At 41.7% G+C, this 24,484-nt stretch overlaps 1 protein-coding gene across 3 annotated transcripts in view; it reads right to left on the bottom strand.

The window, feature by feature from the left end:
- The window catches only part of LOC138513754 (membrane-spanning 4-domains subfamily A member 15-like), a 249,455-nt gene that overhangs the window by 96,020 nt on the left and 128,951 nt on the right, over nt 1-24,484 (bottom strand). For all 3 annotated transcript variants that reach the window (XR_011281807.1, XR_011281808.1, XM_069628842.1), the window contains one exon: nt 14,630-14,749. Coding sequence is in view for 1 of the 3 variants with exons in the window: in XM_069628842.1 (XP_069484943.1) it covers nt 14,630-14,749 (120 nt within the window). In the remaining 2 variants the exon portion in view is untranslated. The remainder of the gene's footprint in view (nt 1-14,629; nt 14,750-24,484) is intronic.

Below are 24,484 nucleotides of genomic sequence, written 5' to 3'. Positions count from 1 at the left end.
TATAGGGGGTGGGGTAAGGGAATAGGTTAGAATGGGGTGACGTAGGGGGGAGGGTTACGGGGGGCCTCCCCAGCATTTTAGAACAAAATAAGACCAGAAATTCAGTCATATTGGAAAAAGGTCAACATATTTCAATCAAGTAGCCCTAAACCGTTCCCACTGGGGCTTGTTGTGAGAAAAGGAAGATCCTAGAACTGAGGCATTGGCGATGGTCATGAGAAGGCAGATAGGATGTATATTTGGAGGTTCCACAAGACAGAGACTTGGGAATTTCAGCAAGGTGGGAGAAGATGTAAGAGCTGTGCCATTGCCGCACTGGATAGGAGGGTGTTGTGATCAACAGCATCAAAGGCTGCAGAGAGCTATGAAAAAGTAACAATGAAGGATGCAATGCATGTATGTATGTTGGCCCATAGTGAAGAAGGTGAAGACCTAAGAGAGACAAGTGTCAGTAGAGTGAAGCATGCATGTGCCCAAGAGCAAGGAAGTTGAACATGTTATTTGTTGAGGCAGAAGGGGGTCTTTTGAGGGCTCGCTTCACAAGGATTTTGGAGAAGGAATGCCCATATAACTAAGAAAGAAATATTGCATAAGTTCTGGATGAGGTGTCTTAGTGTGCGAGCAGCTGCCTTTCTTTATTGCTATAGGTCAAAACATAGGGGGTAGCATTAAGCGGAACTTCAAGTTACATAAATCCGGCTGGACACCATTGCTCATTGCGACTAGCCTCCTTAGTGCCACATCTCTCATACAACGATTCATATATAAGCCCTTTCCTCCTGGTACCGCGTTTACTGAGGACACAAAGCAGAATTGTTACTTGCTTTCAGCCATTTAACCATTCTTGCAGATCTTAAAGTATGGCTAGATTCCTCAGAACAACCAGCTTCTCGGTCAACTCTGTGGCACACCGATGTACACGGTTGCTATCTGGCTCCAAACACAAAGCAGGGTCCCACCTTGCCACAGCAGACATCTATGATGCACAAAGCAATGTGAACATCGAGTTTCCTTTGCTGACCATCTGATCACAATTGGACTCCTCTCCACCTACCACCAATCAAAACTCTCCAAAAAAGCCAAACACACCCTAATTTTCGCCCATTTCTCAAATCTCAACCAAAAATCCTTTCAGAATTGCACACGTAGGACTAAAAATTTAGTTTCTCAAAACAAACTAAGTCAGCCTTCATTTATACAATTCTGCCATCAACCACATTGTGATGGACCAACACAGACGCGTTCTAAACACCTATTTTGCTCTTTGATATATCCCAAACTATTTCACAATTCCTCCTGTCGGCCCTTCAATAAAAGAAAAAAACAATCATTGCCCAATCCAAGTGTTTGGGCATTTTTTTACAGGCCGACAATTTCCCGCAATCAAATGAAAGAGGTGAATAATAGGTTTTTGTTTTCATGAACGTTGTAACATTTAAAATAAAATGAGGCCTGTTTAGTGCTTTAATTCAGGGCTGTGTCTGCAATGCAGAAAGGCACACTTGGTTAATATGTTTTTATTGCACTGGTTCAGCAGCAGCAATAAACCCATTACCTTTCTGACAGCTGCATTTACAGGCAAACATGTCTGATCTAAATCACCTTAATATGGAATGGATTTGTTTATTTGCGCCGACCCACACTTCCTCACAAATGCCAACTAATGCTGTGGAATTGACTCAAATCCCTTAGTCCACTTAAAACCTAGTAGGTATACTGTTTAGGCAGGCTTGCTGCTGGAAATCATTTCTTTTACTGCAGGGATCCCAGCAGCAACAGGAGGAGGGGGCTGAGGTGGTGGCAAGGGAGGAGACTCTAGAGTGGGTACCTTCCCAAAGAACAGGCCATTTTTGCCGCGTTTGTTTTCATAGAATAGCGTCCATGACTAATTTTTGATTTTCTGAAGGGCCTTAGGTCTAGTTACCCTAAGTTTCCCAGGGTCATCCAGACGTGGACCCCTTGCTCACTGTGCTCAGAGAGGCACAGCTCCACCGCACTGATGATGCCCAGCAAGGCTGAAACACGTGTATGGGGTTGCTGTTGGTACTCTTGTTCAGAGAGGAATTGCCATAGCATTTCGGTTCTGTACTGCCCATGTGGGCAGGAAAAAGACTGATATGCAATTGCATGTTTCCCTGTCGGTGAAAGGTGCAGTGAGCTAAAGTGTGGCTGCAGACTCTAGAGTGGGTACCTTCCCAAAGAATGGGCCCTTTTTGCCGTGTTCGCTCTCATAGGAGCGCCCATAACTAATTTTTGATTTACTGTTTAGGCAGGGTCACTGCTGGAAATTACTTCTTTTACTCTGGGGATCCCACCAGCAACAGGAGGAGGGGGCTGAGGTGGTGGCTCTCACCTCCCTCATGCCCCCCCATCCCATAAACATTTGCCTCTCAGAAGATGAACCATGAACACTTGGAAAATAACGTGAAAAATAGTGCACGGGAGAGTTGTTTCCAAAAATGTTACAAGCACAGTGTAAAAGGTGCACACCTTTTAAAGAACCTGCAGAGTACAATTTTAACAAAAGGTTTCACCAGGATGCAAAGGGATTTCCCTGGATCGTAGAGACATTTTTTGAAGGATATGGGAAAATGTGGGGCAGCGGCAGCAGTGCGCTGGCTCAACGGTTCATGGTGGTTTCTTCTCCCACTCAAAGGCTTGTTTATTTGCACCAGATTATTTTTAGGGACTATGCTTCTTTAATATTTGAACCGTGGTGGTTTTCAGTCATCTCTTCAATAATAGCTGGAACTTTTTCTCGTATTTATAAAAAAACAGGCAATCTGAACTCCGGCTGGTCACCAGCGGTCATCAGGCCACATTCCACAATCCTGGACTACTGAATGCTTACATGCTTCTAGTTTGTTTGTGACTGCTTTCCCGTGTGTTTTTCTCCCCTAACTATAATTACTAGTACTATTTGATCCCTAATTTACAAGCAGCTATAAGTACTGTCTGCTGTGAGTCATACTACAAGAAGTCCTGGCCACTTATTAACAAAGCACCTTCAAGGTCGCCACTAAGCCGGTAAACTGGGTTTAAACTCTCTACCTCCTTTCACTGTTACCTAGTGTTAAATCATCGTTGAAATCTTCATTGGTCACCTATGTCTCTCAATGACTCTCAATGACATTGAATTTAAGCTGAACTCAAAGCCACCAAACCAGTTCCACAGCTCCCCCCCCCCAACAAAAGGCATCTCCCTTCTGCTTCCCACCAAGGCCAGGAAATCACACCTTTGTGAGGATTAGATCAGGGGAGGAGATCTTGGGCTGCAGCAGAAGGGGACAATTGACTTTCTCTGGCTGAAAGAATATGCAGATTGTGAAGTGTCAAAAATGGCCTCTCCCAGAAGGAAGGGGGCAGATTGCTTCAGAAGGAAAAGGAAGCGGAATAGGAAGCGGGGACAGACAACCATTTGTGGATTCACAAGCACAGAAAGCATATTTTTAAAAAAACTGATAAATGACTGCAAATTTGTAAAAATTATAGAACAGCATTGTTAATGGGATTTTTGGGTGCACATTTTAAGAGATGCCAGAACTCTGTGCGATGTTCTGGGAAGGCACAGTGAAAATTCTGATTTTGCAGCAAATGTATTTATGTCAGAAGCATGAAACTTCACACGATTATGCCCATATACGATGCGCACAGTTGTACACATTTTTGGATAAACTAGATATTGTGTTCCGGCCCAAAAGGGCAGAATTCTGTCAAAAGCCGACACAAGATCCTACAATGACGGGGCTTGGAAGAGCATTTGCTCCTCAAAATATGTGATCTAGATATGTTATTGTTATAAAGTTTGTAAAATTGTAAATATGTATTATACTAAAAGTAGATTTCATGTTCAAAAGCCAAGGGGAGGATTCTCTGACTCATAAAACCGACATCATCACGGCGAGAGCCTGTTTTCTCCTCCAATCAAGGGAGAGGGGAGATTCTAACCTATAGCTATCTTAGGGGGAGTGTGCTTAGGATAATCCAGCATACACACCCCTTTATGAAATGCATAAATAGAGAAAGCTGAGGACTTGGGAGACACAGATTCACCCACTAACCAATTGCTGGTGAAGCACCCTGAAGGAGATCCATCCATATTCCTTGCTCTAGACTCCAGAAACTTGGCAAAGCAGAAAGGCCCACTCTATAGCTGAACCATTCACAGCTATGCCTTAAAATTCCAGAAACCAGAATTTACCCCAGACCTATAAGGGGAACCAAAGAACAGCCAGGCTGTGCGGTCACTGCTTTCCTGCTAAATAATTATCTTCAGAACTGAGGAGGGCAGATTAAACCCAATCCTGTGCTGTGCTGTGACCAGAGAGCCATTGCAGACCCAGTCCAGTCGTGCTGTGCTGTGACCAGAGAGCCATTGCAGACCCAGTCCAGTCGTGCTGTGTCGTGCAGACCAGAGCGCCTTGCTGTCCCAGTCCGGTGTTCCCAGCAACCTGTCCAGTCAAGTGTGCGCAGCAGAATTCCTGTCCGGAAATCTTGACTGACCAGAATTCCTAACGGTTTAGTTCAAATACATATAGTGAGTATCCAGAGTATAGAACTGTGTCACTAGCCTATGTACTATCCATAGTCAATCCCCATCTCAAATCCATCCTCTCTTATATCCAGAACTGCATTGTTAGAATTATTTTGAATTGCTTGAACTCTCTATCTCATCCCTACTATCTTCCTTCTGTAATAGTATTGTTAAACATATCTTTGCGCTGATATATTTCACCTGATGAAGGCAAGCTCCTCGGTAAACAAAAACTTGATCCAGCGGCGTCCCGGTCTAGTGGCTGTGCTCCCATGTAGTATTTGCTTCTTCATAGTCTGACCCTAGTGTAAAGAAATCCTGTTCGTCTTTTAAAAAGCGCATCCCCGTTTCTCATTGCTGCACCCATCTCAGAAAAACGACCTCCACGGAAACATCCATAACTTCTTCAAATTGTATGCTAGAAACAGAATTTAAATGTCTGCTTGTAGCCAACATCATAAGCTTTATATAGGACCAATAATCACAACTCAATTCCGTATAGTTTGTCCGTAATCGCGATTACCGCGCAGATTGCCGCACATTTTCGTTTTTTGGCAAAATATTACACATGTAAAATAGCTTTTCATTGTACCCGACCTCAAATTTCACTTTGCACATTGCTTATTGGTGTCAAATCCTTGCTAGTGTTTGTCTGCAACCATATAAAGCGGCTCCCATTAGAATGTAAACAATTTCAGTGATTTAAGCCATATTTAGTGTTTTACCCGTTCTATTCAAAGACAACTGTAAAACCCTTTTGACAGTTCGCCAATCAGTTCTGTTTCTCTCTTGTGTTTGCTGGGGGGAAATTGGAATTGATATATTTGCTTGAATTCTGCATTCCAGAAACCTGTTCTCTCTCCTCCTATCTCTCTAGATTGCATATTGGGGGATTGAGGGGTGTGCAGGGGGAAATAGTAACCACATTGCTATTTGATTTGAACACACACCCACAAAAGTATTATTGATGTGCTGCATTGTGTTGCTCATTATTACTCCTTGTGATTAAAGAGATTGCTTAGTGTGACATCACCACATTGGTGATTATTGTATCCCCATTAAAAATAGTGTGATTATATTGTGAATATATAAATAAATATTTTAACTTTGCAAACCAGCCTGATTCCTGGTTCAGTGTGACTGGGGGGTGGGGAGGGTTCCAAGAGAGGGGCGTGACATAAGTGGTACATCATTCAGAATAAAATAACTTTTAGACACAAATAAATAAGGATTTCAGTTGTGCATTACACACTAGGCGTCGACTTAGGTGAAGTGCCGGACTGAAATCACTTACAGCGATAGGTCTGACCCTCGGAATTATAGACCTATCACACTCCTGAATGTGATGGGCAAGATTTTCGGAGCCCTAATTTTGAGGGCTTTGAATGAGTGGAGTCAGAACAAGAGAAGATTTGACAAGTGCCAGGCGGGGTTCGTTAAATGATCTAGGAACCTCGCTAAAACTCTTTATAATCAACCTGATAAAAGCAACAATCAAAAAGAAGCGGAAGATCATGGTTTATTTAGCCTCAATTGATCTTGCCCAGGTGTTCGACACTATTGAAAGAGAAGCTTTGGATGAAGTTAAAAGAACGGGACTGCCTGTGGGATGTCAGAGAAGCATTAATCACCCTACATTCAAATACTGGCTTACAAGTTAGATTGGATATCAGTGGCAATCTCTCGGAATCCACTGCAACTTCCAAAGGGCTGAAACAGGGTTGTACCCTAGCGCCAGCCCTATTCAATCAATTTATTTTGGACGTTTATACTGCTTTCAAAGACATCAGAGGTTTTCCACCGAGAGTTGCAGGAGAGCCAGTTAGCCGACTGCTTTATGCGGATGACCTAATCCTCTTGGATCAGACTAAAGTGGGTCTGCAGAGACAGTTAAATGCCTTGGCCAACTATGTGGAGGAGAAAAATATCAAAATAAACGTCGACAAGTAAAGAATTCTGGCTCTGGGAGGTAGATCTGGTCAGAGACTATCATCTAAATTAACATGGTTTATTAAAGGCAAAAAACTCATGCAAGTTTCCAGCTTCACTTATTTAGGAATGATAATCAATAATGATGCTGTCGACGTCCCGAGAGAAGTGTCTTTAAGATGCAAGATTAGAAACTTGACCTCAGGTGAGGCGGATACAATCCAAACACTGTACGTTTTCACTTATACCTGTAATTGACTTTTACAGAATTAAAGTGACGCCAATAATAACTTAGAGAGCAGAGACCTCTTGTCACACCTGTTTCTCTGTGGCCTAAATTGGAAGGATCTTTTTGGAGATCAGTTCTGCAATTGCCTTCTTGTGTTTCAGTCCAGTTGATAAGGGAAGAATTGGCTCTTTCCTCGCTGCAATCCATCATTCAGTGGAAAACTTTGCCCTTTTTCAAAAAGTGACTTTTGGGCATACCTGAAGGGGGCTTTAAAAAGCTAAATACAGCCCTTCAACGAAACACTGATGCAGTGCTTGTGGAGTGGACAAAATCTTGTTTGGCAATTTGCATGACTTGGGATCAACTGAGGATAATTTGATAAGCAATCCTGCCAAGGTCAAATGGAAATTGTTAGATCAAGATTTGCCACAATGGTCTGGAACAAAGACCAAGAGGAAAGACTCTAAGATACTTGGAAAAAATCCCCATGACACACCTTAGAAGCCAATTCTTACGACTCAGATTAAATCTGATGCCAAAATGAGAGATCATAGAAGTATATAAGGCTGCTACCATTAGGAAATAAGAATGCTGCCTATATAAAATAAAGCTAGATACATTGTTTCATCCGACTATGGAATGTTCTGAATTGAAAGCGCAAAGATCAAGGTGGCTGGGCAGATTTTGTATGAACTGTACAACTCAGAGTACCATTGAATGGTGGTCTGTTATACTTTAAGGGGAGAAAGTTTCAATAACACTTGTGTTACTGTCATTTTTGAAGGAAGTATTTTTGCTTTTAGACAATTAAAGAGCTCTAGCTAGTTGCTAGCAGCCTGTAATTGAAGTCCTGGCTTTTTCGACTTTCCTCTTCGTAATTAAATGGAGGGGGCCATATCCCCCCACCCCAGATGATGAATGACTTTTTAAATGTTTTCCTTTTTTCTTCTTTTTCTCCCCTCTATTTTGTTTTAGTATTTTTAATGTCATGATTTTGTTATGCTTTGTTCTGTTATATAGCTGTAAGGTTTATATTTTTAAACTAATGTTAATAAAAGCTTTTTAAAAAAAAAATGTTTCTAGGAGCCCAACAAGGAAGCCTGGCCATAGTTTTCAATTTCAATGAGACATCGAAAGATATAAGTGCAAAATGATCAGAGTCCTTTTGTAACCCCGATATTTTTCCAAGAATACAGAGTCCCTTCATATCCCTCCCACTAGATATATCGTCTATGCTTGTAAATCTCTTTCCATTCCTCATGGACCCACATGCAACTTAACCTAATTTCTCACTAGATTCTAAAGAAACCTAGACCAATCTTACCTCAATAAAGAGGGATGCATCTGTTCCGCCCACCCCCCAACCCGGTCTCTCTCCACTTCAGGAATCTCCTCGCATTATCCTGAAACTGTATATTGTTAATATATAGGGTTGGTTACTGGCCAGTCTTAAAACATGGTTTGTGGGTTCTCCTTTTTCTTTAGAATATAATGAAACTCGTATTTCTTTTCTTAAGTAGTGAATTTTAAATGTTATTATTTATATTTTGATAAATACATTCAAGACATCCGTATATACTAATAGACCATGTGTTCCAAATCATGTGTTCCAGATCAAACTTAAATTTCAATATTACACCATTCATGTCCCGCTACACGTGTTTCACCACATATTTGATGTGGGTCATCAGGAGGTTATGCTGATAATTGAGATTTTCTATTTTAATCTTGTCAAATTGCATTCATGATTGCTTCTCAGAAAGCTGAATCATTTTGATGGTAAATCTTCATAAATTCTCTGCTATCATTTCTGTATTTGCTGGCATGTGATAAGTGATCATTTAATTCCAGAAAGCTGGTTCCCTGAACGCTTTTCCATGTTCAAACTTTATCCCAATACTTCACAACCATTTGCTAGTCCTGCTTCAACACTGAGCAACAGCCATCTTTCCTGTTGAAAGGAGCTTTTAATCACATTTCTCCTTTACCAGTTACTGTTGCGTCCAGCGCCACTCTAGAAGGAGTGAATAAAACCACAATCCTCACCTGGTAACTTCAGTGCCCTGTCATTTAATGGTAAGGATGTTGCACATGCCTAAATATGAAACACCAGGAAAAGGGACCAGAAACTTATGGGCCATCCACTGATCCGTTTGCTTTCAACCTCAGCCATTCTTGATGTGGAGTCCATGGGTAAACAAAAATATAAACTGTGCAACTGTATCTTGGAACATGTGACTTCACTCCTATTTCTTACTGAAACCTGGCACAGGGAAGACTTCCCTCCCATCGTTCATGAAGTCATCTGTACAGTTCATGATATTATCCCTAAAGAACTGACTAAGCAATTGAAAGGAATACTGCATGTTCATCAAAAAGCTCTGACAAAAGTTTGTTTCTCTGATGCGGTCGCCTCTGCCTTCAGGTCCAAGTTAACCAACATTAGTGTCTTGCTACCATTCCCCATTTCATTCCTCCTAATGTATAGGCCTTCAGACTACAATGCAAAATTTTGCAAGGTTTTGCCAACTTTGTTGCCATCTACCTGACATCACATGAAAACCTCTGCATCCCTGAGGATTCTGAAACCTGAACAACCGTAAAGCCTTAATAACTGGCGTATATCAAGTCTGCAAAGTCTACGTTTGCACCTCCCAAGTATGGTAGAAACCAGAGTAGCATGGCACACTCTAAATGCCATTTTCCCTCCTCTTAATCGTGTTGTCACCTTACCTTTAATCCATTCACCTTGGCCCAAACACTCTGCTTTATTCTTCTCGATCATCTTTCCCAAATCCCCAAATACACATGGACTTAAGTACTCATAACGAAATGGGAAAGATTTTAAAAACTGATAGGACGTCAACTCGTTGTTTGCAATAGGCAGAGCAGCTTCTGCTACTCTTTCTGACAGTTTCTTCGATGTAGGGGCCTTTGATCCATGGATTTCAGAAACACTCAAATCAAAATCTCAAACTCAAAGCAGAATGCTGGACAACTTCTCTGGCTCAATTGGGACTGAGGAATGTAAACTCACCAGTAGAGCTCTTGAGCAGGAATGAAGGCGCAATAAAAACATGCATTCCAAAATGAAGTACTTGAAACGTGCAAGTGGTTACATAAAAAAAAATATCTAAATCCAGATTCTACTTGGACAGACGTACAAAGGTCACTAAGCCACAGAGAGGCTTTCAAAATAATCTAATTTTCACAACTTCCCTGTTCTCACGTTACTCTCTCGCTACCCACTTCCATATGAAACAGGATCTCAACACAAGATAAACAGCAATGTGTAACCCTTGCCCTCACGTTACTGGTGCCATCCCTCTTACATATTTGCCTGTCAAGTGGACTCTTCTCCCCTTCCATCTCCGCCGAGCAAATGGGTATGGAAAGAGGACTGCTTAATATTTTCAGATGTTTGTATGAATACACACTATCACAAGTGCGATTTGGTCGTTCAGAGAAACTCAAGACCGTTCAGAGATTCTAGAGGAGGTTGCCTCCTTTTGCTTTGTGTGAATGATTTGGTGGATAGAATTCTGGCAGCTTCCAAATATACCTCACACAGGGGGGAGAAAAGATTCCCCAACTTTTATATGCAGATGACCGGATCCTACTAGCCAGAATTCCAATTGTAATACGTGCTCACGTGACAGCTGCTGGCAAAATAATATCAAAATAATCATGAGTTCTGGAAAACAGAGATTACACAGAGTAAAGCCATTTTCCTAGAAGAGGCCCCATTAGAATATGTTAAGGGATACCCTTATCTGGGTGTGAAAATCTTGCACGCCATCTTTTGAAAACCCCATATTTTAGGAGCCATTAAAAAAAAGATGTGGCCACGGAAAGTGCACTCACAAATGATGAGGAGACGGCGTGATATTAATTCATCTCATAAGTCTTGTGACGTATGGAGCAGAATTATGGGGGCTAGATAAGAACCTACAAATCCTAAGACTGAATGAAAGGTCCTTCTGGAAGTGTTTTTTGCAATTTCCAAGGAGCTTCCTAAATGAGGACTTAGCTTTCAATTTGATTTCAGTGAGAACCAATAGTTCACCGGCTAGATATTCTGTTAAGAGATTCTGTGACAAAAAAGTCAGTCTGGTACACAAGAGCATGGAAAGAGCACCCGTCATGTTCTCTTCCTTCCCCGTTCCATGAATTACTCCAGGAGGACTTGCACTCTTTAGACCTGTTGCATCTACTTAGGCTAGATACCATTTGCAACTACTCCAGGGTCATGATTCTGTGTGAGCTGAAAAAGAAACAATGGGAAAGGGTGAAAAGTAGGTCCATGGATGCCTTGCTCAAATTGGACACCCGTCCTCGGGAAGGTGTTTATGCAAGCTCTGTTTGTATGCAACTTTACATCCAGGTGCGCAGGAGGCCACAGGAGAGATGCTCGTTTTCACTGGCTCGTTTTGACAAGTTGCCTCTAAAGCACATTAGGAAACGCCTGGAAGATGAGTAACACTAGTCACTGCAGCTGTAACTTGGGGGATGATTGAGAATGGCCTCTACTTTCTACTCGTCTGTCCTCTGAACAAAAATGATGAGGCTCAAAAAGGTGCGCTGAATCCTCAGAGCTGAAGGTATACGGGTGACTAGTTAGGCTACACCCTTTCTCTTGAGAGAGTTTAATGATCAAGTTACAAGGTACGTGGGCTCCTTTTTAGTGGCACCTTGGAAGGTTTAAGAGCATTTGGTTCCTTCTGCCTCTTAGCATTTGGCAATGTTTCCTTGTTGTGATGATTATGAGGGTGTATGCTTGAAGTATGTATATTTGTTTTATACGGTCTGAGGCCTTTTTGTTATTTATTTTTTATGGACCCACTCCTTTTTTTAGAAATTGTATTAAAATCTGTTTTACATTTGTTCAGGTTGGATGCGCTTTAAACTGATCTAGTCTTTTACGGTTATGGGGTTTTTCATGTATTTTAGGGACCGGTTCTATTTAAATCATATTGATTTTCTTATGCAATTTTATCCTAATCGTCACTCTTTTTTTTCCACCTGTACCTTTTATTTGTTCGATACGAAAGGCTCTTGGGGTCGAAAGTATTAATAACATCTTTCAATCAGAGCAATTTACCAAGCCAGTTCCTCAAATTGCATTGGCTTGGTCACCTGCCAGTTCATGCCACCGTTCCTCAAAGATCTCCTCGAGCTCCCTGCTGTAGCTGAAGCAGCCAGAGTCGTCATCAGTGCTTCCTTCTAATCTGGTAGCATATCCTGAGAATATAAAGAAGCTTTCTATAAACCATTAATAATGGGAGCATACAAATCTCAATTTCCATATCTTTTTCAATTGTAGACTTCTCATGAAGCAGGCTATCAAAGCAGGATATTTTTAGCTTAGACCCTTAATGAAAGAAAATCAGGGAATTGAATGAGTTCTATCTATTTGGGATGATCTGATTGCAAATGTGGATCATGATAGCTTGTCTGCTCTCATCCTGATTGACCCTTCACTTGTTTTTAATTTGGTTGATCACTTTGTACTTGGGTCCAGCCTATTTACTCTTGATATAAGTGAACACTTACATGAATTGAGCATACGGTCTTGATAGATCACTATGCATCAGACCCAACGGAATGCCTGCTTGGAGTTACCCAGGAATCCTTCCTCATTGTTGTTTAACCTCTGTCTTTCTCCCCTCCTCTCCTCACCTTTTTGATCTGTCAATTCTGCCAAAGCTGTCATGATGACATACAGCACATTTTTAAACTTCCAAATACAAACATGACAGAATGTATCCTTCAGATAATCCATTGGATGGCAGAAAACCATTCACTCCTAAACTCTGAAAACAGATATTCACATTATAGCCATCCTTCCTAGTGGACGCTCTTTCTACCCAACCTCAATACTTAATTTTTCCCCTCAGCTTTTCCCCAAATTTAGAATCTAGAACTCATCATTGACTTGAAATTATCTCTGGAGCCACGGATCAAAGGTGTTGTACGACTCAAAGTGCTGGGAAAAATTATCTTTGTCCTTGCTTTTGGCCAAACTATAAAGTCATTGCAACAATCATCCTATCGCGATTTGACTACGTGAAGACCCTCTACTTGGACGCCGCTGCATATTTAATCACTATGCTTTAAAGAGTGTAAAATTTGAATTTACGGCTATTTTATTTTTTATATTGTATCTCGGTTTATTACAAACCTTATACAAACTACAGTGCAACATTTCATCACAATAATATTTCACAATAATACATATAAAAAACATATCACAAGTCCGTACAAGTAAAACAGTTCAATCTCGTTATTATCAAATCAAATACATTACACAATTCCATATCCATGCCTATTGCTGAGGTTGGATACAGAGAACATATCTTTCTGTCATTGACGCCCTGGAATTGGCTCTCAGTTGGCCATGGAATATCCTTTAAAGTGCGTTGTATGACTTTCAAGGCTATTTGCAGTATTGGGCTAGCATTTGCTGAATTCAAAATGAAGATGCCCGTCACCAAGAAACTTAGAACTTACACTATACAGACCTTGTAGTGCTGTGTGTTCCAAAAGATGAGCGGGTGGCTCATCTTGCTCTATTCTGGCTCCTCAAATATGGAATGCACCGCCGAAATCCACTTGAGACATTAATGAAGTACCTGCTTTCAAGACAGCCATTAAAACCTGTCTCTTTCCATACTAAGAGACTAGCTTCTTAATTGTATAGAAGCTAGGAATTTGAGGGAGTATTTTTCCTTCTGCACAACCGAGTTACTAGGGATTCAAACAATATGAACCATGGCTTGGAAAGACCATCTTAATCAATTCTTCTTAACTTTAACTGTTTGCTACATTTCTTTACATATTTGTAATGATGTTTAGCTCAACTTGCTTTTCCGTCAAAAAGGTCTTGTCTTGCCAACGACATTTATATGTTGTTCTACTGCGCATTTAACTGGTCAACGACGATACCCTTAAAATGTGGAAGTTCTTGTAATGCAAAAGATTACTAGACTGTGTTGAAGAGAACTTGGCTCCATGCCTAGATCCTAAAATTAGGAGAAACTCAACACCCTATTTCTTATGACACTACCAGATTAACAAGGTTTAATCAATGCGCAAACTAATACAATTATTGAATTCCAATGCTTTATGTCAAGAAAAAATATCTGTATAATTGATGCTATAATAGTGGGTGTCCTTGGATTTAGAACTGCAGTTGACACAAATTAATGAAGGAAGGTTGTCATTTGGCAAAGATATCGTTGGGCATTGCATGAAACAAACAAGCTGGCACAAGAGCAATTAATCCCTAAAGTTTGTATTTTATCCATTGGAGGATGGTCCAGTTTTTGAGCCAAGTTCAATTGTATTTTCTCTTATCTGTAGTTACTCGCTGCAATCAAGAGACTGCAATCAAGAGATAGTTATCTCACATACCTGTGTAATTCAAAGTCTGCTTAAATACCCTGTTCTTCACATCTCTCCTCATGGCCCTAGGTTCCCCACAGGAAACTGATGCTGAATACTGGTAATGCATGTATTATGGAGATTCATATCATATGTATTGTCCTGATAAAACATTTTGTTTCTTATGGGGATAATCGTATAATCACTTGATATTAACAAAATTGATTAAATCGTCTTTTGCCAGCTTGTTCCTGGTTCCACGGCGTGTACAGGGCAGACCAACAGTACCAAAAGGGCCAGGATGATGGTGGCCTTGCCCTCTACAATACAATCTTCACATAGCAGCTTGTTCAGGTCTGTTTTCCACACATCTGGCTCAGAATTTGGGTCTATAGACTAGACAGCAACTGCACAGAGTAGAGAGGTTGCAGGAGTTTCCATACCACTTCTGCTATCTTGTGTGATACAATGTAAATCAGACTTTATTTTTAGTAATATCTGTTTGGCAAAATAATCTAAGAGCCCGTCTAAAACCTGTTGGGAAATGTACTTACAGTGACCCCAAGCCAGAAGTACACTCCGCTGGTGGTGGTGAGGGTTGCATGGGAAACCTCTGACACCGTCACAACGATTCCAAAGAGGACCTGCAGGAGTCCCACGACGATCTGCACCGTCTGTGAGGCGATAAAGATAAGCCAGTCAAGGGCATTGCCCACAAGTCTCTTGCCTTCACTGTAAACTTATTAAACTAGGTGGTAGTAAAAGGGGGCCTAGTAACAAATGATAGCACCTGAATTGCAAAAAGAGAAACTGATCGACATGGGACCACATTGATCAAGCAATTGTAAGGCAGTCATTTGGACCAGAACATTGTAGTATTGCGTCCTTTTGCCAACACCCGTTTTTCCAACAGTGTTTTGCCGCAGGAGTTTTGCCGAAAATTACCATTGACATTTTTGGGAGGGTGGGGGTTGGGAAAGGATTGGGGCGGAGGTAAATAAAATAAAATTTAATTAAGGGGGGTTTGAGGGGAAGCCCCCCCCAAAAACAATGTAAAAATAAATTTCAATTAAGTTTTTGGGCAAAATACTTGTCAGAAAAAAGGATGTTAGCGAATTGACATGGAACCAACATTGTTGGGCGAGGACCATCAACAGACCTGCCACTCTCTACCACTGCAGCCTGATAACTAGAATAACGATAATAGGCTAGACCACGTCTCCTCTCTCCTCATTCCAAATCTACTATAACAGAGAGATTATACCTGCTACGCACACTTTAGCGTTTAAGAATACAAGTAAAATGGTTGCTTGATTACTGCCAAAAACTTCCATAAGGACAGGTGAAATCATGTGATAGTTGGGTGCTGCCAAACACAGCACTGAGCACTAAACCCGGAAAGTGGAGGACAGTCTCAAGAGTTATTAAAAAGGAAAAGTTACTGCAGCACAGACAGGGCAGGCTCTAGACAAGATAGCGCCTATTGCGAAACACTAGAATGCGCCCACATACTGCAATCCCCACCTCAGCAATACAATATAATTGTAATGTATACAAAATCTGATTTTAAGAACTTGTAATTAAAGTACTGAAATGCAATATGCCAACACAGCAAAGTAGACAATATTCCCCAAAAATATTCATTGTCATGATCTCATATTTATATTCTAAGTCAGCAGTCGGCAAACTTTGGGTCTCAAAGTTTATATAATTGCACAAGTCCTAAAATATGTTGGGAAGGGTGTTTAATGGGTGGAGAAAAATACCGTTCACCCAACGATGTTTCTTGCCAGCGCTTGAAACCACATACTACCTGCCTCTAGAGTCAAAAGCCTCCCCATGCATTTAAGAGCATAAGTGTCTTTATCAGTGTTAATTTGCTGATACTCAACAATTCAGCAACAGCAAGTGTAATCAAGATCCTCAGAGCGAGCACCTTATGTAGAAACAACAAATAATAATTTGCATGGTGATAACACTAACAAATAAAACATTTTCTCCATTCAGAAATCCTAACCAATATTTGTCGCTTTTGAACGTTAGTCTAATGAACCATGAGTGAGACTGTTTGAATAAGTTACACTCCAAACTGAATTACAAGTTTTGGTAGCAAAGTCCCAGTGAGATTAAATGATTCGCCCAGGATCAAACACGCGGTCAAGTGGTGAAGCTGTGATGTGAGCCACGTCTGCAATATAGTCACTTCACTACATACCTTGCCAGCTCTAGTTGGTACAGCTTTAGGTTAATGTTTTGCTTTCCAAGGCTCAAAGAAGATTCCGAGTTATATGGATTCCTTTTAAAGTATGCAAATCACATCATAGAACAACGTGACAACATATTAATCATTATAGAAACATGCTGAGCAAAACAGTATGCTTGTAGCTTTATGTTTTCCCACACCAAAGACAATTAAAAACATCCAGTTAAATAAAATGCATAATAGGTTAACCAGCATTCAATTCTTTCACACAGCATGGAACTTCTGCATGACTCCCATTCCACTTCTTAAGGGACATCCTACTACCAGAACTCACTCACTCCCAATTACACACTCACTCAGTATTGTGTATGCAGCCATCTAATGCCAATTGCCTGTTTTAAATGTTCTACTTATAAGAATGTGATGTCCCGTTTTTCCTTGTACTTGAAATGAAAACGAAAAACAGACACAATGGAACAAAGCTCTAATAGTCTTAGGGGTGAGAATCCTTAGACAAGGGAGTGCTTGATCAGAGAGTGGACACACTTTCAGTATGGCAACGATGATTGGCACCATTAGTGAGTGCCAGAAGGAGCCCGAGTAGTGCTGGGGTGCATTGAAGGAGTGAGGAGTGCCGTCAAAATTGAGGGCACCCCTGCATCAGCCTCTGTCACTGGCTGCTTTTCACTGGACTCCTGAGGGGACCTCATCGTCAGCTAGCATGTGTTGCCGGGGGAAGGTAAGCCACCAATAAGCCCTCTTTACCCTATGGCATAGTTACAGATGCAGTCATTCTATTTCAGAGTACAGCAGGATATGGTGCGAGATGCAGGAGTAAGATTGTGGTTTGTTCAACAGTGATTTTATTAAAATAATTAGAGGGTTGGGAAAAAGGCCTCACTATCCCCAACTCTATGAGGGGCTTCCCTGCCTCACCAAAACCAACACAATGATCGTCAGGATGTCGAAACCAGAAATGTCCACAGTCCTGTGTCCAAAACCTATTCTGACCCTCAAACTCAAGTCTTCGAGACTACTACAAGGAGATAAATATTATATGTACTTGGCTGATTTCCTGCAGCTCTCTTCCCCCGTACGGGCACAAGTGTCTACATGGTGTAAGGCGGTTAATCCAATTCCAAGGGCACAATCCTCATCCTTGGTCTTACTGTATGCACTTACAATGCCAGGGGGACAATCTCCTTCCCTGGTCTTTCCTTGGTTTTGCCGCAATGTACAGTTTTATAATCACTTATATATTTTGCCAAATCTTGCAGTGCTTACTACCATGCACCCTTTTGTTCTAGATATTGGTAAGGAGAATGGTCTCCCTTCTAGGTGCTGTTCTCATCCCCTTTTTCCCTGGGTCACCCAGATAGTGTTTTTCTCTGGGTTGAATTGCCTCAAATGTCTTGTTCCCTGAACAATTATTTACAGCACATTTTCCTGGGTCAGCTAGAGTTGGTCTGTTTCCCTGCCAGCTTATGCTCCTCTTGGTGGGTCTCTGAAAATGATACTTGTGGTGACTATATCTCCTATATCTGGGATAATGCAGAGTGAGATTTATCCCAGACAAGTGTGTTCCATGCTTTTCTTTAAATTACCAAAGCATCCCTCCCGTTTTCCCCCAGGCGGTACCAGCTTGCTGCTCTGCCGATGGTCTTCCTCCCAGCTCACTGTTTCACCACTCAGAGCCTCCCTACAATGTTGTCCTTCACCCCGTGTGCGTCACTGCTAGCACCACCCAAGAAAGGTGCTCTATGCTTGCTCCTGCAGTGGGGTTAGAGGCTGCAATCTGCGACAACAGGTCTGCCTCGGCAGCCCTCCCTCGCTCTGCTGCTCCGTGCCATTGTCCCCCGGGCTCCGCAAACCAGGACGGTCTCTGTAGTGGCTTTTGCCTCTGGGGTCCTCCTCACCTGCGGGACACTCCTGTCTCCATGCAACACGGAGCCCCGCCGGCGTTCGTGCGGGTCGGCGCTCATGGAGTACAGCTGCCCGATCTCGAGACCCTCTCGCCTCCTTCTCCTGTGTTGCCACGTTGGTTGTTCCACCACTTTACCAGCCTGCCAGTCCCCATTCCTCCGTCTCTGCACTCCTCCTTACTTGGCTGCCTTTCCGCTCCACTTCCAGTGTAAGCCTTCTGCTCCACTCAGCATCCACTACCACTACTACGTCCGTTGCCATCAATATTGCCGCTGCTGCTACTACTACCTTCAATCCCCAATTTCCGTCGTCCTTCGCTTTTGTTGTCAGGCTTCCGAAGGACAAAAGTGTTGTGTGAGATTCTACTCCTTTTCCTCTAGATACAGTCTCCTCGTCTCAGTAGCCCGAGACAGTGGTTTCACTTTACAGAAATACATATACCCATATGGCATATTTGGATTTAACTTGTACGGTGTGGTGGGAGATTGTATTCGTTTTCTGGGCTTTGGTGTGGGAATTCCGTTTCTTCACCTCAATTCCAGGACAGAATCGTCTGATTCATCACATAGTCCTGTGAGACCATGTCCTGTGGATCTGACAGAGTTTGAGATCCCAATCAGAGGTCACTCACAGGCATCAGACTGGGGAAACTGGATGGATCTCAGAAAGAGGGCAAGGGCTGCAGCGCGTAATGCATTTCCCAGGTCTGTTACCCCCATTGGGGCATGTGGTGTGCCACCGGGTGGGGGACTTGACCGCATGCCAGATCAGAGCTTTATAGACTTGCAGCGTGAGCCGCACCAGATGTTAGGGGACCCAGAGCCCAAGTGAAAGGCTTAAGCCCAGCAAAAGCATTTCATGAGATTTGAGGTACTATAAAGCGATTAGATCCCGCCACTATTTTAGTACAAATACAAAAGAAAGAAATAAGCAGTAAATGGGGTTGCAGCTTATTATTTGCAAATAGGTAATAGGTTAGAACAGGTAGTATTGTTCAACTGCGTAACATTTATTTTAAGTTAAAAGTGGCCTTGCGGAAAAAGACAGCCAACACAGGTGTTATTCACATTTAAGGCGAAAGATGTTTGTGGCACTAACAGTGAAATGAGGTTGTTGTGGCCTTTTCTGGTTTTCTGGAATTATGGGTTACAATACATCTCCAGGAACGTCTTACATTGCACTGCATAATGCATCCTGGTGTTTCCACAGTGATGAATAGGTGGTTTTTGGCTGCCACATAGAAAGCTAAAGTCACATATATATGGCCCTTTTCTTCTGTACAAATGGAGAAAGAATTAGCAGGTAGAGTGTGCTCCCCCTCGCTTCCTCGCGCTGCACAATGGAGTTGGATATCATACTCTAAACAACAAAATGCCATTGTAGTGCATGTACAGAACAGAAAATATAGAAACCTGAAAATAGAAACAAGTTCAAGCTCTGTTGTATTATATAATCAACACATCTATGACCCCAGTACAGTTGAAGAAAGTGATAAATATACACAATGTGAGAATACAAACCCATTTTCCTAGACAAATGTACAACAGGTCCACAACACACCATATGTGCAACACATTGCGGAAAATACAATAGTGTAAACCCATTAACGAAATAAAACATGGTGAAATAGTACAATTAATATACACAATGAAAGTCATACAGAAGTCCCAAAAAAATCTTGCCCAACATGTTTCAATCCCTTCTATAGTGCAGGATCTTCTTCAGGGGTAAAAGCCATGAGTTTGGTTTCAATTTTCCAAATATTATTTGTATGCACTAGACTGGCAAGGCATTTTGTTGTTTAGAATAGAATGGTCCATTGTTGCTCTTGTCAGTTTAGTTGGACCTCCTTCTGATAGGAAATACAGGTTGGATATCAAAACACAGTTTTAAATGCAGGTTTTCAGATGGTCCATATTAAAATCTCGTCTTGTTCCCAGCCTGTGCAGCTTGCTTTTGGTCTTGAAGGCTTTGTGTTCTGTAGGATTGCTGCACTCATGTCTTGCCTTTATATAGATGAACATATTTTTCACGCTCTTAAATTCTTTACAGTGTAGTAGTTTCAAACTGCATGGAAAGGGTGGATTGTGTATGTGCCAATTGAGTCGTACAAAAATAGAAATGAGCCGGGCAGTCTGATATTCGAGGTCCGCTGAATTTCTGAGTTCAGCATTCAATTTTCAAAGTTTGTAAGCCACTTGCACTCAGTTTTTTAATCAGTCTGTAGCTTTTGTGGTCGACTGTGCATTTCACATTTACTTACTTCTCGTTTAAGAGACATCTCTGAAAAGAGTTGTGCCTTTTCCTATTCTTTTTCCTATTGCTTTCCCTACTTAGGAGGTGGATGTACTATTGCAGTCCTCATGGTCTGACTCATTGGTAAACTACTCTTGTAGGACTTGAATGCCAAAAAGAGTGAACACAATATGTGGGTCACATCGATTGGAGAGGCCTGCGCTGTGGATCAGATTTTCAACCAGGGAGATACCGAGACCAGAAAAGCTCTGGCCATGAGCAAGTTTGCTGGTGTAGATGGCACAGATGGGATCCGAGAGAGAGAGAGAGAGAGAGACAGAGAGAGAGAGAGAGAGAGAGAGAGAGAGAGAGAGAGAGAGAGAGAGAGAGAGAGAGAGAGAGAGAGAGAGAGATGAGAAGGCCATGGAGGAACAGGACAGCTCGCTGTGTGCAATAGCGCTGGAAGAGAAAGAAGTGGGTAAGAGGCTGAGTGAAGTGGTGATAATTCTGCAGCCATACCAGTTCGTACAACCCACAGATAAGCCAATAAAATGCAGTAAAAGGAGTAAGAAGGTATTAATATTGGTTAGACAAGACCATCACAGTCTGGTGGGGTGGAGTAACCTGTCCAAAGGGCGGTCTTCCCTAAATTGTAAATACTATTGAGAGTGTTGGGGGGGGAACCCAGATCCATATTAATTATTGAGGACTGTGCAGTTATTATGATTATGAATGATCAATATTTCTGAAAGAAGAGTGTCATTTTTAAAAAAAGCCTTGGTTGAAAGAGTTTTCCAAACATGCAAGTGCTTCCTGTGTCTCCTTTCGGGGTTCACTAGGCGATTCTCATGCTTAAATCTTCAAGCAATGGCTGGGAACTACTGATTCTGCACCCTCAAGTCACTTGTGCCCAGGCAGGCACCCCAGGTCCCCTTCCCAAGACATGGCGCAAAGTCAATAGAGTCATCATGCCTAGGCTGCATTGTGCTCCGAACACTCATGGCACTGAGGTATCAGACACGCACATCAACAAATGGTAAAAGATTGTCACAATAGAAAGAAATATGAACAGTGGAGGAATACCTACAGAATTGTATATATGTTTTTATCACTAAAAAGGACGTTTTCCATCAGAAATGAGGGACAGCATGTGTTGTATATCTTATTATATTATTACATTCAGCAGGTTTCAACCTTCATGTCTCAACTCCTTTTATTCCATCTCTTAACTGACTGCTCTTCACTCCTTTTCCTGGCATACCCATTCTAGTTCTATTCTCTCTTAATTTCACATTATACAAGCCACAACACCTCCCCCCCTTGCTTATCATCTAGGTTCATTCCCCATCTGTCCAGCAAAATCACCTCAACATCTGCTCAATCAGACATGAAGGTTTACGAGTATTTCTTTGGGGCCGAATATTGACTGTCCCCTGACTTCCCTCACCAGCGACACATGGTGGAGAATGTCCACAGTCTTTAAGTGACATGACAGCAACAGCTTCTTCATTTCCCCGTTCCTCATGCACCTCTTCATTTCTTCTCTCCTCATATGCTTCTTCCGCCCCTGAATCATCTTGAAACAATGCATGAAAGAACGGGTCCCCAGACACTTCATCTCTCCGGGCAATGATCCCGGACCCTTTAAACTCTGTCACAAAGAGGCTCTGACTCATCATTAAGGTCTATCTTCTTGACCATCTTCCTTCGCTGCCTTTGATCCCATTGTGTGCTCTCGTCCCCATCCATCAAATGTTCCTCATGTTCCTCAACTTTCCTCTTACCAGTTGTCCAAACTCTGTCCCACTTTACTACTTTCATTGTCACCATCCTCCTCTCCATTTACACAATTATAATGTTCACACCCTGGGAAGTAGTCTTTTCCTTGGTAGCTGACCATTCTTTCACGGAGAGCCCATCCTGTCGCTTTATGAGAACTCCTCCGGTTACTTCTTAGGGTCTCTTCCTGAGATAGCCACTTTCTTCCAACCATTAGTCCTCGATCTGGGGTGGCCACATCATTCTCGGAACGCTCCATCATTAGGCATTGTTTCCCATTCAATATTGGCTGGGCATCAGTTCCACAGGTCGACAATAGAGATGTTCTCTCTTTACACATGACCAAAAAGTGATTTTTCTGACAACATCCCACACATCTTCGACCAATGGCCGGGCATCGACCTTTGTGTGGAAACCTAAATCCACATCTAGAACACAGCTTTCCTTGACTACTTCCGTTGATGCCATTCCATGTACCTTGAGATAATATCCTGCTCGAGTATCGGGACTGTTTTTGCACATTGCATCTGAAGCCAGCCAGTATCTCCAACTTCCCGTCACTTTCCATATCTGCTGCTTGTTTCTCAAGTCTTTCATATATTCTCGCCAATTCCAGAATATCTTTCAATGAGAGGGGCACTCTTAGAAGATGTCTCCGCAACTCTGACGACGTGCAGCTTTCAATTATTCTTAACCTAATAGCTCCTTCATTATCAAACTTTGCAAACACACAATAGGTTGCTTTCTCTTACAATCATAATACAAACTGTGCAATTGTCTCCTGTGGCCTCTGTTTGCATTGGTTAAACAGATATCTCTCATAATCTTTGTTAGGGGCAATTGTCAAGCGTTCCTCTAGAGCAGCAAGAAGAAGCCGATACGATGTTCTCTCCTCAGTTGTTGTCAATGTTCTTATGACACTCCTCATTTCTCCTCCCACCATGAATATGTCTAATTTATTTGGAACATTCTCATTTACTAGTGCTCTCATGAAGCCCTCAAATTCAATCACCCACTCTTGCCACCGCTGCCCATGATCATCATATGGCTCAGGACTGAGTGATTCTGGACGGTGTAGGTAATGAATTAAACTCGAGAAATGGGGGTTTCAGATATGTCCTGAGCTAGATTTAAATCCCCACTCATACCCTCAGATGACATTTTGAGCTGGTAGTTTTACATAAGATTTGTAGATTTATTTTTCTGTAGACTGCTGTGATAACAATATCGTATCTGTGCTGAAATAGGATCAAACTTTCAGTTTTCTATCCATGCACCTCAGCCATTCTGTTTGTTTAATCCTCAAGATCCCCTTAAGTGTTATTGCTGGTTTTGAATTGACAGTCTGTCCCTGTCTTGTTTTGATATAGCGCAGCGTTATTGATTTTGCTGTTCTATTGACATTGCTGTACAAGTGTAGGTGTTTTTCTTTGATTTTGTGTCTGACATTTAATTGCTGCAACTCCGACACTGATGTGTCATGCATTGTCACACCTACATGACTGTGTTGCTGTGACGGCCCTTGTAATGTATGTTGTTAATCCACAGCGCTTTTGTCCGTGTTATTTCAATTTGTTTATTCATGCACTACACACTATGCTGTTGTGCACACTGCAATGAAGGTATAGGCATCATATGACTTTAATGCTTCAAATATTGTCTTGGAAATTAATGTTCAGTGTCTTCGCCGAGTTTGCTTTGCTGTTGACAGTGTTCCCTTGGGTTTCAGAGACGAACACTTCTTTAGGATGGTAGAGATCTCCTTTATTATTTGCTAATCTGAGCACTCTTGCCACTGTATGCGCATGGCCTTTATGTCATCTCATCAATTCCTCTTCCAATATTCGCTTGAAACCCTTGCTTTTGCACTGTGTTGCTCTGGCAATGTTTATATTGTCATGTTATCAACGATCAATCCAAAATAAAGTGACCATACTTATTTGATGTTGTTAAACTCTTGCTTTTAACTTTAATGTCTGTTAAGATGATTTTATTATTTATTATTTCTGGTCCACACTCTCAATATTTACTGTTTGTTTTGTTCTGCTTCATAAGTGCTGCCTATTCGTTTTTATAATTTTTCCTAGTTCACATCAGGAAAAAAAAATATTCATTTGTATATCTGCATTAGTGTATAAGTGTTATTTTAAACGTGTGCACTAGATGGCTTATTACTGCTTACAAAGTCCAGCAGGTGGCGCTAGTGCTCCATGTAGCCTCCAAGAAACACGAGATACAAAACAAAAGAATGCTCCATGCGCCAATGTAA

The sequence above is a fragment of the Ambystoma mexicanum genome, chromosome 12 (assembly GCF_040938575.1).
Source record: "Ambystoma mexicanum isolate Mex_15411 chromosome 12, UKY_AmexF1_1, whole genome shotgun sequence".
Classification (NCBI taxonomy): domain Eukaryota; kingdom Metazoa; phylum Chordata; class Amphibia; order Caudata; family Ambystomatidae; genus Ambystoma; species Ambystoma mexicanum.
Note: the sequence above shows the minus strand (reverse complement) of the source record. Positions and strands in the feature narration are given on the sequence as shown.